The sequence below is a fragment of the Canis lupus genome, chromosome 24 (genome assembly GCF_011100685.1).
Source record: "Canis lupus familiaris isolate Mischka breed German Shepherd chromosome 24, alternate assembly UU_Cfam_GSD_1.0, whole genome shotgun sequence".
NCBI lineage: Eukaryota > Metazoa > Chordata > Mammalia > Carnivora > Canidae > Canis > Canis lupus.
In genome coordinates, this window is record NC_049245.1 from 29714402 (window position 1) to 29729526 (window position 15125).

The 15125-nt window shown below is 38.9% G+C and overlaps 1 protein-coding gene across 1 annotated transcript in view; it reads left to right on the forward strand.

Moving 5' to 3' along the window:
* TOP1 (DNA topoisomerase I) overlaps positions 1-15125 on the forward strand; it is a 91204-nt gene that overhangs the window by 64185 nt on the left and 11894 nt on the right. The window contains exons 9-13 of the mRNA XM_038572316.1: positions 1031-1146; positions 5456-5577; positions 6676-6798; positions 8677-8864; positions 9142-9286. Coding sequence (XP_038428244.1) covers positions 1031-1146; positions 5456-5577; positions 6676-6798; positions 8677-8864; positions 9142-9286 — 694 coding nt within the window. The remainder of the gene's footprint in view (positions 1-1030; positions 1147-5455; positions 5578-6675; positions 6799-8676; positions 8865-9141; positions 9287-15125) is intronic.

A 15125-nucleotide genomic window follows, 5' to 3' on the forward strand; every position in this document is an offset into this window, starting at 1 on the left:
TTTGTATGTAAGACAACTGACTCAAGAAAGAAAATCGTGCTGATGGTGAGAAGGTCTAATTCCAGAAAAAGAAAGACTTAGCCACCTATCAACCAATTGTAGCGCATGATCCTTAATTGGATCCTTACCTATAAAATACATTTTAAATTTAATTGGGAAGTTTTTAATAAGATCTAGGTATTACAATGATACTAATTTTGTTCGATGTGATAGTATTTTAGTTATGTGAGAGGATATCCTTATTTCTATAGAGATGTTTACTGAACTATTTAGAGATGTGGTATCATGTCTGCAATGTACATTGCTGAAATGGTTCAGCAAAAAATTAGGAAACTTAGCATAGTATTAATTGTTGAATGTTAAGTGATGGTTATATAATTTCCCTTTTAAAGTACTTATCTAACATTCGCTTATCAGTGTCTGTTAGATGGCTCTAGGTAACCCTTAAAGTTTAAGTACCTTAAACTCCATATACCCCCACTGAATTATTATTTTCCAGTTTTCTCTGTTCCATCATGTACTTTCTTACAGGATTGTTTTTCCTTGTACCTTCATCTGGCATCTCCACTCCCAGGTGGTCTTTTTCAGTGTTATCAATAGCATAATAATACCTCTGCCATGTATACCATTTTAAAGGTTTTATTTATTTATTCATGAGAGAACACAGAGGCAGAGATATAGGCGGAGGAAGGAGCAGCTCCTTGCAGGGAGCCCAATGTGGGAGTCCGTCCCAGTATTGGAATCATACCCTGAGCCGAAGGTAGACACTCAACTGCTGAGCCACCCAGGCGTCCCTCCCTTGTATCCAGTCTTAGAACTGCACTACTGAACTGTATTTTCCTGTGTTCATATGAGTATTCCATTTTATTTGTTGTGAGTGTTGGCTTTTTCAAAGTGAAGAATACTGGTTATTTTGGTCCAGGCCTTGAATCTGGGGCCCAGAGTTATTCTAGCACACCAGTCAATTGAGCAGGTTAATTATTTGGGCATTTATTAGGTGATCACTAAATGAGGCTCTACTTTTTTAAAGGTGGGAAGAAGAGCGCTATCCTGAAGGCATCAAGTGGAAATTCTTAGAACATAAAGGCCCTGTATTTGCTCCACCATATGAGCCTCTTCCAGAGAGTGTCAAGTTTTACTATGATGGTGAGTTGTTCCAAGGTTGTCTAATTCTTGGCCAAGAAAAGAGTTTGCTTCTGTTTAGAAGAATAGAAAATGAGAAAGGATCTTGTGCTATATAATCCTTTTTGTTTATTTCATTTTGTCGTATTGTCCTTGTGGGATTTGGGAGAGGGTTATCCAGTGTTTACTTCGCTCTTAAAGGCCCATTTGGTGATAAAGAAGTGCCTTGACAAAGAGACTGTTAACATTTTAACTACATGGTCCCAAAAATGTCCGTCTACATAGCTCATAGCACTTGGTCCCCACGTTAAATGTTATTATCTGAACTTCATTTCTGAGGAGCTACTTTGGCAAGATTTATTAGAAAAGCCTTACTCAAATGATAGTATTTTAGCAATATAATGCAAACTGACAAGCCACTCATGATGAGAAGTAGTTACTAGTATTTGAAGATTAATTAGTCAGCTATCAGCCTCTAGGTAAGGCTGATAAGTGTCTGTCACTCACTCTATGCAGCACAGCACTATGCCTTTACTCTGTGTGCAATCAGATTTCGTGGCCTGCTGTGAAGAAGTGCCCTGTCTGGTTCTCTGAAAACACTCAGAATTGTCCATTAACTACCATCAGTATTTTCTGTCCTTGGGTAGAAGAATTTAAGCATCTTTGACATTCTTTCTTTGCAATGTAGCACTATGTAGATGGGAATATTCAGCTGATCTCCCTCATTCCAAGAGTTCTATCCAGAAAGAGCTGGAGCATTTTCCCCCAAATCCTATGTGCTTAAGATTTACCAGGTGGGTCTGGGCTCATTTAATAGATGTGGAATAATATTGGGGGTGCTTCTAAACCAAATGGTCTGCTGACCAAACAGTGAGAAATACTAAATACTGGGCAGGAAGACTGCTGAAAGGCACCAATGGTAAATGCTTAAGAGAATTCTAGTGCATCTCTTTGTCCACCAGCGGTGGTTAAGGCCACAGATACTTTAAAGGTAGTAGTTTATACTGAATGGCTGGGTCTCGCAAGTGGGAGGCATGTCAGACTTGGCAAGCTGGAATTCATTTTTTTTAAAACACTGTTTACTCAGTGTGTCTGTGTTGGACACCAAGACCCAGCAGGGAACTATATTGGCTAATCCCTGTTTGCATGGCCTTAATGACAAATGCTTGCATCAAATATTCTGATTGGTGTTGACTAGAGCACAGGACAGAGTTCTACTATTAGCACTCATTGTTGGTCATTCCTGGAGATGTTTGAATATGACTCCAAAGCCAAACTCCAGTGAGGAGAAAGAGCCCAGAACTTCGAAGAAAGACCATCCTGAAAGTCCATGTATTCTGTAGCTCAAGTCTGGACTTAGCAAAAGGTTTAGGAAGCAGAACGAGTAAAGCCCCCCACTTTGAGGCTCAAAATGATTTGAAGGAAAGCTAGATTCTCTAGTCTTTGGATTTCTCTTTTCTTCTTCCTTCTTCCATCTTCTTCCATCTTCTTCCATCTTCTTCCATCTTCTTCATTTCTCTTTTCTTCTTCTTCTTCTTCTTTAAGATTTTTATTTATTTCGGGGAGGAGGGCAAGGGAGTAGGAGAGAGAGTCCCTAGCAGACTCCATGCTCAGTGTGGAGCCTGACACTGGGCTTGATCTTCCAGCTCTGAGACCATAACCTGGGCCAAAATTAAGAGTTGGATACCTAATCAACTGAGCCACCCAGGCGCCCCTGGGTTTCTCTTTTTAAGATGGGAAGCCAAGCCCTGAATCAGTCATCACTGGTTACTATGGTCTCTTCTTCCATTTTGCCCAGCCCTCCTATTATAGGAACTCCAGCTATATCATTTTCTCAGTTGGGTTTCTCACTGGGATTTCTTCCCTTTGATTGTGTAAACTCCCACTCTGTAGTAAGTCAGGATGTTGTATTTGAATTATTAGTCCAAATTGATACTGTAAGTCCTGCCTACTCTCTAGGGAAGGAGTTCTCGGACTCCTTTGAACCTACCAGGGAGGTGGGGCACAGGCTGGCTGAAGCAGTGGCTTGTCTCTGCTGAGAACCTCCAGTTTACAGCTCTGACTCAGCAGTTTCTTCTTCCTGGAGCTCAGCCTTTTCCACAAAGTGCTCCCTTTGCCAGGAACCTTCTAGTCATCCTCCTACCACTCTGCTGCTGGAGAGCTGTCATTTCCTCTTTTGACAGCTCATCTAAAACAGGAGGCATCAGAATTGTTTCCTCTATTGGTACAGAAGAATTCAGTAAAATTGGCCAGAGAGTCTCCATTTTTTGATTTTCAAATATTTATTGATACCAGTTTATGCCAAACAGACCCAAGAACATTTTACAGTCTTTCTTGCCATGTATTTTCTTTCATTTTATTTTTAATGACTTAAATTTTTCCAGAAGCATGTTACAACTTTAGTGGCAACTATAGTTCAGACCTGAGTTGAGGCGATCTGAAGAAGTGCAGGAATCTCTTGAGAGCTAATAACCCTGTCTCCCCAGTGTCTTGCAAAGGCAGAAGCTTAGAGGGGGTTGAAAGGGGAAAGTGTGCCACCTGTTGGCCTTTTGAGTTACGGATTCCAAGCAGGTTCTTTCTGTCTACCCTAACAATTTCAATTTTGTGCCACAGTTCCCTTCATCCCTGCAGTTAGGGATGATAATTTCCCAACTATCATGAAATGAGATGTCTTCTGAGTTTTGAAATGAATGGATTTCTGGTTAAGTTTTAGTTTTCTATAATGAAAGTGAAAATCCTTGGTGAATTAATGCCTATGTAATAGTAAGGCAGTGGAATGGTACTTTACCTCATTTTAGGAATAGTCAAGTTATTATGCCATGGATTAGTTCCAGATGGTGCTGTATAGTTGCATATTCAAGAAAAAAAATGGAAATTGGCCCTGAGAGTAGTATTAAAAATACTCTATCTGAAAAGTAGATTAAACTCCCAAGTACTTTCCTTTATTGCTTTATTACTAATTAAGGTATACACAGAACTCCTAGGGCTCATTCACATTGACTTTACAAGTTAGCAGTTTCTGTTGTGTAACATCAGGATTCTTTTATTTTATTTTATTTTATTTTTTTATTTATTTATGATAGTCACAGAGAGAGAGAGAGAGGCAGAGACATAGGCAGAGGGAGAAGCAGACTCCATGCACCGGGAGCCCGATGTGGGATTCGATCCTGGGTCTCCAGGATCGTGCCCTGGGCCAAAGGCAGGCGCCAAACTGCTGCGCCACCCAGGGATCCCGACATCAGGATTCTTTTAGAACAGCTTTTACTAACATGTGCACACTACCAAGAACCCCAGTCATCCCTTGTGCTCTGGATAAGTCTTATTTCCCTGAAAGAGGCAACCTCATAGTGCTTGTGTTGTTCAGAGCAGTCAGCTCTCAAACTCTAGTATATACATAAGCCACCTGGAGGCCTCTTAAAATGCATTTTCTGAATCTGTAGATCCAAGGTTGGGCCTTAGATTCTGCATTTCTTTTTTTCTTTTTTTAAAGATTTATTTATTTGAGAGACAGCATGGGTGGGGAGGGACAGAGGCAGAGAAAGAGGGAGAGAGAATCTTAAGTAGACTCCTCGTTGAGTGTGGACCCCAAGTTGGGGCTCGATCTCATGACCCTGAGATCATGTGACCTGAGCCAAAGCGGACAGTCGGATGCCCAACTGACAACACCATCCAGGTACCCCAGAGATACTGCATTTCTAACAACTCCCACGTGATGCTAAAGCTGCTGGTCTGTGAACCACATTTTTGAGTACAAAAGTTCTAGAAGAAGGTCTTATTTAGATTTTTCATGTGGGATATCTGGGCTTGCCTGCTATGGATATATATTATTTTATTCATATTCCCCCCACCTAACTTTAAAGAAGAAAGATGCCTATTTCTTTTCCCCACAATTCCTTTCTTCCACTCCCTGCCCTATCCCTTCCTCCCCTTCTTGAACAGAGGCTGCTTAGCTTAGCAGTGGCAGGAGTCCCTCTGAGGATTTGAGTTTTAAAAACCATTGAAGAGGTGTAAAGGACCCTGCTTGCTGAAAGGAAAAGGAAGAGTGGCTGGGCCTCCCCCAGCTCATCCCTGTCCTGAGCAGGCACCTGGGAACAGTTTACTGGCATAGTCTCCAGAGAATGACCCAGGTAAATATCTGCTAAAGAGAAGGAGAATTTATACAACTAGATATAAATCAGTGTATTGTCTTTGTTGTTATTGTTACCATATGTCACCAGACCTTTGTGTACCTTGGGAAGGTAAACCATTAGTTAGAAGACTTCTCCAGAGCTCAGTATTTATATTCAAAACATAAACTATACAGCTCAATTTTTGAAACTGCTTTTTCCTCTAGGTAAAGTCATGAAGCTGAGCCCCAAAGCAGAAGAAGTAGCTACCTTCTTTGCAAAAATGCTCGACCATGAATATACTACTAAGGAAATATTTAGGAAAAATTTCTTTAAAGACTGGAGAAAGGTATTGTTGCCCATGTATTAATATCCTAGCACCTTGCAGAAATATTAATCAAGTACTCAGTTAATAAACTGTTACTTTACAAAAAGGTCTGTAATGTAAAATTTGAGCTTTCTGAATTTTATTATATGCAAAGTTTTTCTTTTTTCCCTATTCATTCAATATATTATGTAAGGTTTCTATCCAACAAGAATACTTCTGTGTCTTTCCTTCCACACACTTATGGCTGCAGGAGGGAGTTTATTAGGCCAAACAATAAACCTCAGCTCTGCCTGAGCAGAGGAAAGTCTGTCTCTGCAGGACTGCCTGTCCTCTGCTATTGCAAGATATTACATTGTGATGTCCCATTCCCTTTGATTCTTGCTTATTTACTTTTGGTACTTTCTGCTCTTGAAATCGCATTTCCTATATCTGTCTAGGTGATTTTAAACAATCTTATTTTCAATTTGGATTGTGTGGACAGAAGTGAGCTGAAGTTTACCTTCTGAATAGTTCTGGAAATAATATTTAATAAGTGAGTAGGTCAGGGATAATGTTTCTTTTCTTTTTTTAAAAAGATTTTATTTATTCGAGAGAGGCAGAGACACAGGCAGAGAGAGAAGCAGGCTCCATGCAGGGAGCCCAATGTGGGACTCGATCCCGGAACCCAGGGATCACGCCCTGAGCCAAAGGCAAGCGCTAAACCGCTGAGCCACCCAGGCATCCCAAGGGATAATGTTTCTAAGAGAGAATGAATATAGAAATATTTCTCTCATTACTAAAGCAAATGATATATATTCATGTTTTTCCAACTGTGGGATGATACATATGCTTGCGGATGTGGCAATGTGTAAGGAGCCCAAGAAATTACATAAGAGTTCTATAACCCTTTTTAAAGGATATATCATGTAAAGCATTTTTTATTTTATTAAGTATTTTATAATAGAACAAAGTAATAAAATTATGTGTTTTTTTTTTTTTCAAAGCTCATGAATTTAGATTGCCTACCTCTCTAGACACCTTTGGCTGAAAAAAAAAATACTTTGCTGTAATCACAAAGAAACTTGTGGGATAAACAGCATATTTACCTTTTTCTTCTGTCTTCACCCTTTTCTTAACTAGGAAATGACTAATGAAGAGAAGAATATTATCACCAACCTAAGCAAATGTGATTTTACCCAGATGAGCCAGTATTTCAAAGCCCAGTCAGAAGCTCGGAAACAGATGAGCAAGGAGGAGAAACTGGTACTACAGAATTTCTTAAATCCCTGGAGGATTTTGGAAGTGTTTAATTCATCTAATTTTCTTCTTGGTTCTTAACAATATAGATTTCACTTTAGTAATTTCACATGGTTCTATATTAAAGATATAGGATTCTTGGGATAGTAAAGTTTAAGTTTTCTTAGTTTTTACACAGACCAAAAATTTTGAAAAATAGGCATTTTATTTAATGGCTCAGTATAAGAACCTAGTGCTCTTGGAACCTAAGCAGTCAGTAACTACAGTAATACAGTATTTAACTGTGGGCAGACCTGTACAATGGCTCCTGGATATTAGGGTTTTAAGACAGATACTATGATACTGCCCATGTACCTCCCTGTTCTTGATTTATTTTACCCTGGGATCTAGCCATGCTCATCCATCTTCATCTTTACTCCAGAGGAATCTTTCTAGTATCCAGTATCCAGTGGGATGTCATTTTCTTCTAGATTACCAGTGGGCAAACTGTAGCCTGCATACTTTTATTAAAAAGTTCTTTGGAACACAACCGTATCTACTTGTTTACATATCATTTGTGGTTACTTTCATTTGACAGTGGCAGGGTTGAGTAGTTCCAAAAGAGACTGTATAGCCCGCAAGCCTAAAATATTTTCTGTTTAGAAAAGATTTGCCAACCCCAATCTAGAGAAGTCCAGGCTAGAGTTTGTCTTGTCTGCCTGCCTGCCTGCTTGCCTTCCATCCATCCTAATTGGAGGTCCAGAAGTTAAGGATTTTAAGGAATTTTGAAACTCTTTAGTTTCAGTATTTTAAAGGACTTGTATGTTTATAAGATTTAGGCCACTGTATTTATTATATAATTCATTGTCTGATGGTACCTATTTGACTTGTAGTTTAAAAATTATGACTTACTATAAAAATGATAATTGCATCAGACTTTTCAGTCTCAGTTTAGTCTTCTAAATGTTCCAAATTAGTGAAACTTGGTTTATTCTTTGAGCGGTGTTTTAAAACTTAAAAACCACTTTTGAGCTTTGTTCTTGCAAGTAGTGATCCAAAGCTTAAGGAGGTTTCAGAAGTATCACCTTGTCAGAGCCCTGGCCAAAGACACCTGCTGCCAGGTTCTGAATCTCTTCTCACCCACAAGGCAACAGGACTTAGTTAAGTTGAATTTCTAAGTATAATATGAAGATAGAGTCAACAGAGGGTAAAGGAGGCTCCCAAGTTCCACTCCCACACTTTTGGATCAAGGATCACAAAGTACATAATGTATGTGTACCTATATATACCTAGGAAAGAATCTATGACAGGTATGTTTAAGCTTGAAAGCCCATCTGAAATGACGTTTAACTAAATGTGCCTGGAACCTATTAGAGAACATGGAGATGTTCTTTATGAGGCCTATCATAGATTCTTCCCTGTCTACCATTTTGACACTACTCAACAAAATGTTAATTTTTAAAGTTACTTTTAAAAATACCTAGGTAACATGTTCACACATAAGTTCTTGAAGATTAAAAAAAAAATCAACTTTGGATCTGTAGTCGGGGTCAGTCCTCAAAGGTAGATATTTTGGGGAATTTTATTATATTTAGTTTAAAAACACTTTTAGAAGTTATCCTTATTTGCATTTCTTTCTCTTTAAAAATAATTTATTTATAATTATTATTTTTTAAAGTTTTACTTATTTATCTCTGCACCTAGTGTGGGGCTCAAACTCATGACCCTGGGATCAGGAGTTGTATATGCTCTTCTGATTGAGCCAGCCAGGTTTCTGCATTTGCATTTATTTCTTAATGATTTTTAGACTTTTCTATACCTCGAACTGTTATCGAGTAAGAGGTAAAATATGAGTGGAAAACAGCAATTTGAGCCCATTTTGAATACTTCCTTTCTGTGTTCCAGAAAATCAAAGAAGAGAATGAAAAATTACTGAAAGAATATGGCTTCTGTGTTATGGATAACCACAGAGAGAGGATTGCCAACTTCAAGATAGAACCTCCTGGGCTTTTCCGTGGCCGTGGCAACCACCCCAAGATGGGCATGCTGAAGAGACGGATCATGCCTGAGGATATCATCATCAACTGTAGCAAGTGAGCACAATTCATTGTTTGGGCCAGAAATCAAGTCAGGGGCTTCCTTTGTTCTTGAGAGTATGTTGCTGGAGGTGTTTTCCCACACTACACAAGACCGTTGGGAACAACATGGTATTTCCATGTACAGATCTCCAAGTATTTTTCAGTTACTGACTGGTAATGAGGAGGAAACATGAAAATACATACTTAGAAGATTTATCCACGTTAGGTCATGAAAGGTGAAAATGTCCCTCACTTCTCATTCCACTGCCCTCCTGCTTTGTTATTTCCACAGAGATGCCAAGGTTCCTTCTCCTCCCACGGGACATAAATGGAAAGAGGTCCGACATGATAATAAGGTTACTTGGCTGGTCTCCTGGACAGAGAACATCCAAGGTTCTATTAAATATATCATGCTGAACCCCAGTTCACGAATCAAGGTAAGGAGTAGCTAAGAGCTGCACCACTTAGTGGGGCTGATCTCTTTTTTATTGAAGTGTAGTATTTTTGGTCTCTAGAATCACTATGACAAATTACAAACTCTCCACATAATAAGGCAAGTATTTTCATGCTTAGCATTATCTGGTGACCTTCCTAAGATGTAGCCATTTTCTGCATCACATTATAATCTGATTCATTTATTAATTCACAAATTTTTACTGAGATTCCACGATGTGCCTGGCACAGTGTGTATTCATGATGCTAATTAGGAATTGTGTTGGTAAACAAAACTGATAACAGTCCCTGTTGCTTACTGTCCAGTGATTAGAATGTGATAAATAAATAAATGTGTGTTAAAATGTGATAAAGAAATATATGTGTGGTGCCTGGATGGCACAGTCAGTTGAACATCCAACTCTTGGTTTTGGCTCAGGCCGTGGTCTCGGGGTCCTGGGATCAAGGCTCAAGTCCAGTTTTGTGCTCAGCTCAGAGTCGGCTTGGGACTCTCTCCTTCTTTTTAATCTTTTAAAAAAAATTTAGACAATGCAATAAATGTAAATTGGCTTTTACAGCTTTCTTCCACACTTTCTTGGTTCTGAAGAAGGGAATGTAATTGCTTTAAATCCAGAAAGTTATAAAATACAGTCTTAAATGCTTCTAGCTTCCTAAGGTTTCTTCTGGGTAGTTTATACCAGGACTGAATGGGATGATGTATGCGAAAGCACATCATAAACTGTTATATACCTATGTGTTATTTGTTAATGCTCTTATTGAAAGGGAAAAGCTGTCTTGGAAGGGCAGTCAAGTTCTTTAGCCTGCTAGGTATTCCTGCTTGGGAGAGTCCTATGAACTTCCTACCTCAGACATACTATGGGAATGTACATAGCAACCCTAAAGAGAAATGAGCTCAAAAGGAAACAGCCAAAAAAAAAAAAAAAAAAAAAAACAGCCAAGGAATTAGTTCTTTGTAGACTATGTCTGTTAAAAATGCAGGACACTGGGACTAAAGACTTTTTAAATCTTGGTTTATAGGTTATTAAACATCTGTTAAGACATGGAGGCCACAAAAAAAAAAAAAATTACATGGAGGCCACACCTTGGAAGGCCTTGTCTTGTCGACACTAAACCACATGTCCTCTAACTTAGTTCTTTGTTCTAATATGAAAAAGACCATCTCTGTATTTTTTTGCCATTCAGTTAGAAATGTCACTTTTTCTAGTTTAGAGTAAGTATAGAATCAAAACCCTTATGTGAAGTCCAGTCATCTAAAGAAATGTTAATTCTTCAGAAATAAATGTAGATAAACAGTGGTCTTAGCTCTCAAAGAACTTCTAGGCTAAGTGGGCAAATTGGGTAAGAATTCAATTGTATTAGAAGAAGGTAAGCATTAAGTGTTTTAGATAAATGTAGCAGTTATTTCCAGCGCTTAGAAGATCCGAAACTTTATGAAGGAAATTAGATTTAATAAGATTATAGTTTGGTCTTAAAAGGGAGTTATTCCAAACAGTGTTGTGTTACTATGAACAGAATGGGAGAAATGTAAAAGGGAGTAACAAAAAGAATTAGCAATTTACATAGCATTGTGAATGTGCTAAAATGTTACTAATGATAAATTTTATGTGTATTTTACACAAATCAGTGATATTAGGTTACTTTTCACATAAGTTGACATTCAGTTATCTTAGCAACCATAGCAGATGTACGAATGCCACTGTTTTATAGATAAATTTGGTCTCTGGGAAGCCAGGAAACTTGCCCACAGTCCAATAGTTAGTAACTGTGACTTAGATCTTTAGCCTTTTGATGCCTTCTTGTGATATCCTACTGCCAGTTTGTGGACAGCCTTAAGCATCTTGCTAAAGAGACTGGTCCAAGTTCTGCATCTGGAGAGTTATTGAAGGGCTTTGAACAGAGGAGGGTCTTGAACATAAGTTCAAGAAGATTTACAGGCTTTGTACGCAGTCACACTAATAAACAAATTCTTGTAAAAGATGCGAAGATGGGGATCCCTGGATGGCTCAGTGGTTTAATGCCTGCCTTCAGCCCAGGGCATGTCCTGGAGTCCTGGGATCAAGTCCCACATCAGGCTCCCTGCATGGAGCCTGCTTCTCTCTCTGCCTATGTCTCTGTTTCTCTCTCTCCGTGTCTCTCATGAATATATACATAAAATCTTTAAAAATAAATAAATAGAAGATGGAAAGAAAAAGTGCAGGGGTACCATGTGAGAGTATACCAGGGCATTTGATTTTGGCCTCAGGTTCAGGGAAGGCTTTCTGAGGAAATGACATTTACAATAAGACAAGACTGAATGGGATTTATCCATGGAAAAGATAGGGGAATGGGTCTTCCACAGAAAATAGCCTTTTGAAATCCTTGAGGAGAGAAAGTGTTGGGTGGTCTTGAGGCCTGAAAGAAGGGCAGTGCAGTTGAGGTACAATGTGAGCAAGAGAGGGGCATGAGGAGGAAGCTAGAGGGTTTGCAGGCCAAATCTTCAGGCTCTTCCTTAAAGTTGTTTATATTATCCTAAATCCAGTGGGAAGTTACTGGGTTCTAACAAGGGAAATAACCAGATTCGTGTTTTAGAAACCTATGACCTAACTGATCATTCTGAGTGGTAAATTCTGTGGAGGTTGGATTGGATACACACTAGAAGTAGGGATACTAATAGGATGCTGTTGTAGGTCCTCCAAGCAACAGATGGTGACGGCTTGGACAAGATGATGCCAGTGTGGGTGGACTAGAGGTGAACAGATCCAAATACATGTATACTGCAATCTCTTAAACCTGGCATTCAAGCAGATTGTAGGAAAGCCTCCAAGGCTTGAGATCTTTGTTGTTGACAGACCAGGGGGAGGACCTCCAGGGCTAGGAGCCACTAATTTATTCCTGACAATATCCATATAACCCCCATATACTGTAGGAATTTGTGCAGGTTTCTGAATGATGGTTATGGTAGTGAATATAGAAGTCACCGACATGTAGGCCCTGCCTAGAATCTTACACACAGGACAGAGAATCTACTCAGCTGGGTTGGGATCCAGAATCAGGCAGATGGTTAAGGGCTTAGGAAGTCATACTTACTATTAAGAGAAAAATCTGATTTCTTCAGCTCTCTGCCGATACTTGACTGTTTCCCCTCAGAACAGTAAGGACTCACTATTTCCACTACTTGTACCTTGTACTACTAGTACAACTACTTTTTTTTTTTTTTAAATAAGAGTAAGAGGGAGATTGGTGGGGCTAGAGAGGTAAAGGGAGAGGGAGAAAGAAAAGATTTCAAGCAGACTCCTCACTGAGTGAAAAGCATGACAGAGGGCTCAATCCCATGACCCTGAGATCATGACCTGAGCTGAAATCAAGAGTTGGATGCTCAACCAACTGAGCCACCTAGGCATTCCTACCTCATACCTCTTTTGCTTTAAAGTTTTACTTTTTATTTTAAAAGAATCCATCCATAAAATCCTTAATCCTCTCTCTTTCTCTTTTTTTAAAGATTTTATTTATTCATGAGAGAGAGAGAGAGGCAGAGACACAGGCAGAGGGAGAAGCAGGCTCCCTGCAGGGAACCTGACGTGGGACTCGATCTCAGGACCCCAGGATCATGACCTGAGCCAAAGGCAGACACTCAACCACTGAGCCATCCAGGCACCCCCTTAATCCTCTCTTTAGTCAGCAGTTGTCACAATGAGATATTTGATTAATTTCTGTACTCAATACCTTCCCTCTAGGTTTACTTTTCTTGTTAAAACACACCCATTACTATATGTTTAGTGAGGATCTATAGTTGGCAAATTCTCATTTTGTTTCACTGAAAATTTCATTTTCATCCTCATAATCTATCTTTTCTCCAGTAAAGAATATATCATTATGTTTTCTGAAATAGCAGGAAAATGGCAGTTAGCCTTTGGGAACCAGTAGCTTTAGTGAAGCTCTCTGATCCCACGTAAACCATAGATCCAGAGGTTACAAAAGGACTGTTTGTTACGGTACTCACTCCTAAGTCCAACCCACTGTCAAGGTTGGAAACATTATCTAGTCTCATAACCTGTAAAGTAGCCCTTGATAAAAGTGAGGTTCTTCAATCAGTCTTAACTTTATGAACAAAATTTTTCATATTTTCTTTAAATGTAAAGTACAACAGACTTTGTAATCCATTGTTTACATTACATTGTATTCAATCCTATTAAAATATTCTTAGGGCGAAATCCCCATTTCTTGCCGTTTCTGTCTTTAGAGCTTATAATTCTGTGAGGTTTCAGAGATGTATGTACCTACAACCTTTTAAATGTAACCATCTAGATGTTAAAGGGCTGAATTGAAGGAAAATGTCCTAATAAAACTTTATATTCTTAGGAAGCTCTGATTTTGGTGAGTTTTATTAGAAAGCAAAAGTAAGACACATTTATTTTTTAAAAATTCTGAGCCTGACATCTTTTGTAAATTCTAAAGTACAAAAAATAAAATGCTAAAACTTCTAGATGATAACATGGTAAAAACACTTTCATGACCTTGGTTATAGGTTCCCTAGGACACAAAATAAACACTAATGATAAAACAATCGACAGTGGACTTCATTAAAATTAAAAACCTAAGTTCGGGATCCCTGAGTAGCTCAGCGGTTTGGCACCTGCCTTTGGCCCAGGGTGTGATCCTAGAGTCCTGGGATCGAGTCCTGCATCAGGCTCCCACCATGGAGTCTGCTTCTCCCTCCTCCTGTGTCTCTGTGCCTCTCTCTTTCTATCATAAATCAATCTTTTAAAAAAACTTGAGTTCAACATAGGATACTGTTACTAAATACATGTTACTGGGAGAGAATATTGGCAGCATGTATATCTGATGGAAAACTTGTATTCAGAATACACAAAGAATTCTATAACTCCATAATAAAAGAAAGCAAGACTCAAACGGATGCTTTACAAGAGAGAAATGGCCAATAAATAAGCACATGAAAGAGTTCTTGACCTCACTAATTATCAATGGAATGCAGATTTAAACCACAATGAGGTGACTAATTCCAGTTCTAGGTATTTTTACCCCAAATAAATTGAAAACCTGTGTCCATAAAAAGATCTGTACAAGAATGTTTATTGCAGCATTATATTAATGCAGGTCTCAAATTGGAAACATTCTAGGGGGTCCATCAACAGAATAAATACATGGTCTGGTCAGACACATTAGGGATAGTCATAGATTATACCATATATACTAGCAGTTGGATGAAGTGAACTAATGAATGCAGCAACATGGATGAATCTTTTTTTTTTTTAAGATTTTATTTAAGAAAAAAAATTTTAAGAGAATGAGCATAGGGGGAGGGGCGGTGAGAGGGATAGAGAGAGAATCTCAAGCTCAGTGCAGAGCCTAATATAGGGCTCAATCTCACAACCCTGAGATCGTGACCTTGAGCCAAAATCAAGAGTCAGACACTCAAACCAACTGAGTCACCTAGGCACCCCAACGTGGATGAATCTTAAAATACATGTTGAAAAGCCTAGACACACAAGCCTATACTGTATGATTCTGTTTATATAATACTTTAAATTAGGCAAAATCTAATCTATGATGATAGAAATTAAAGAACAGTGATTGCTTAGTTGTTGATTAACCAGAAAGGGGCATGAGTGAACTTTCTCTAATGATAGAGAATACTCTCTCCCTCTCTCTCTCTCTTTTTTTTTTAAGATTTTATTTTTTTAATTCATGAGAGACACGCAGAGGGAGCAGGAGGCTCCCTACGAGGAGCCCGATGTGGGACTTGATCCCAGGACCCCTGGATCCCGACCTGAGCCAAAGGGAGATGCTCAACCACTGAGCCACCCAGGTGCCCTGAGAATAGTC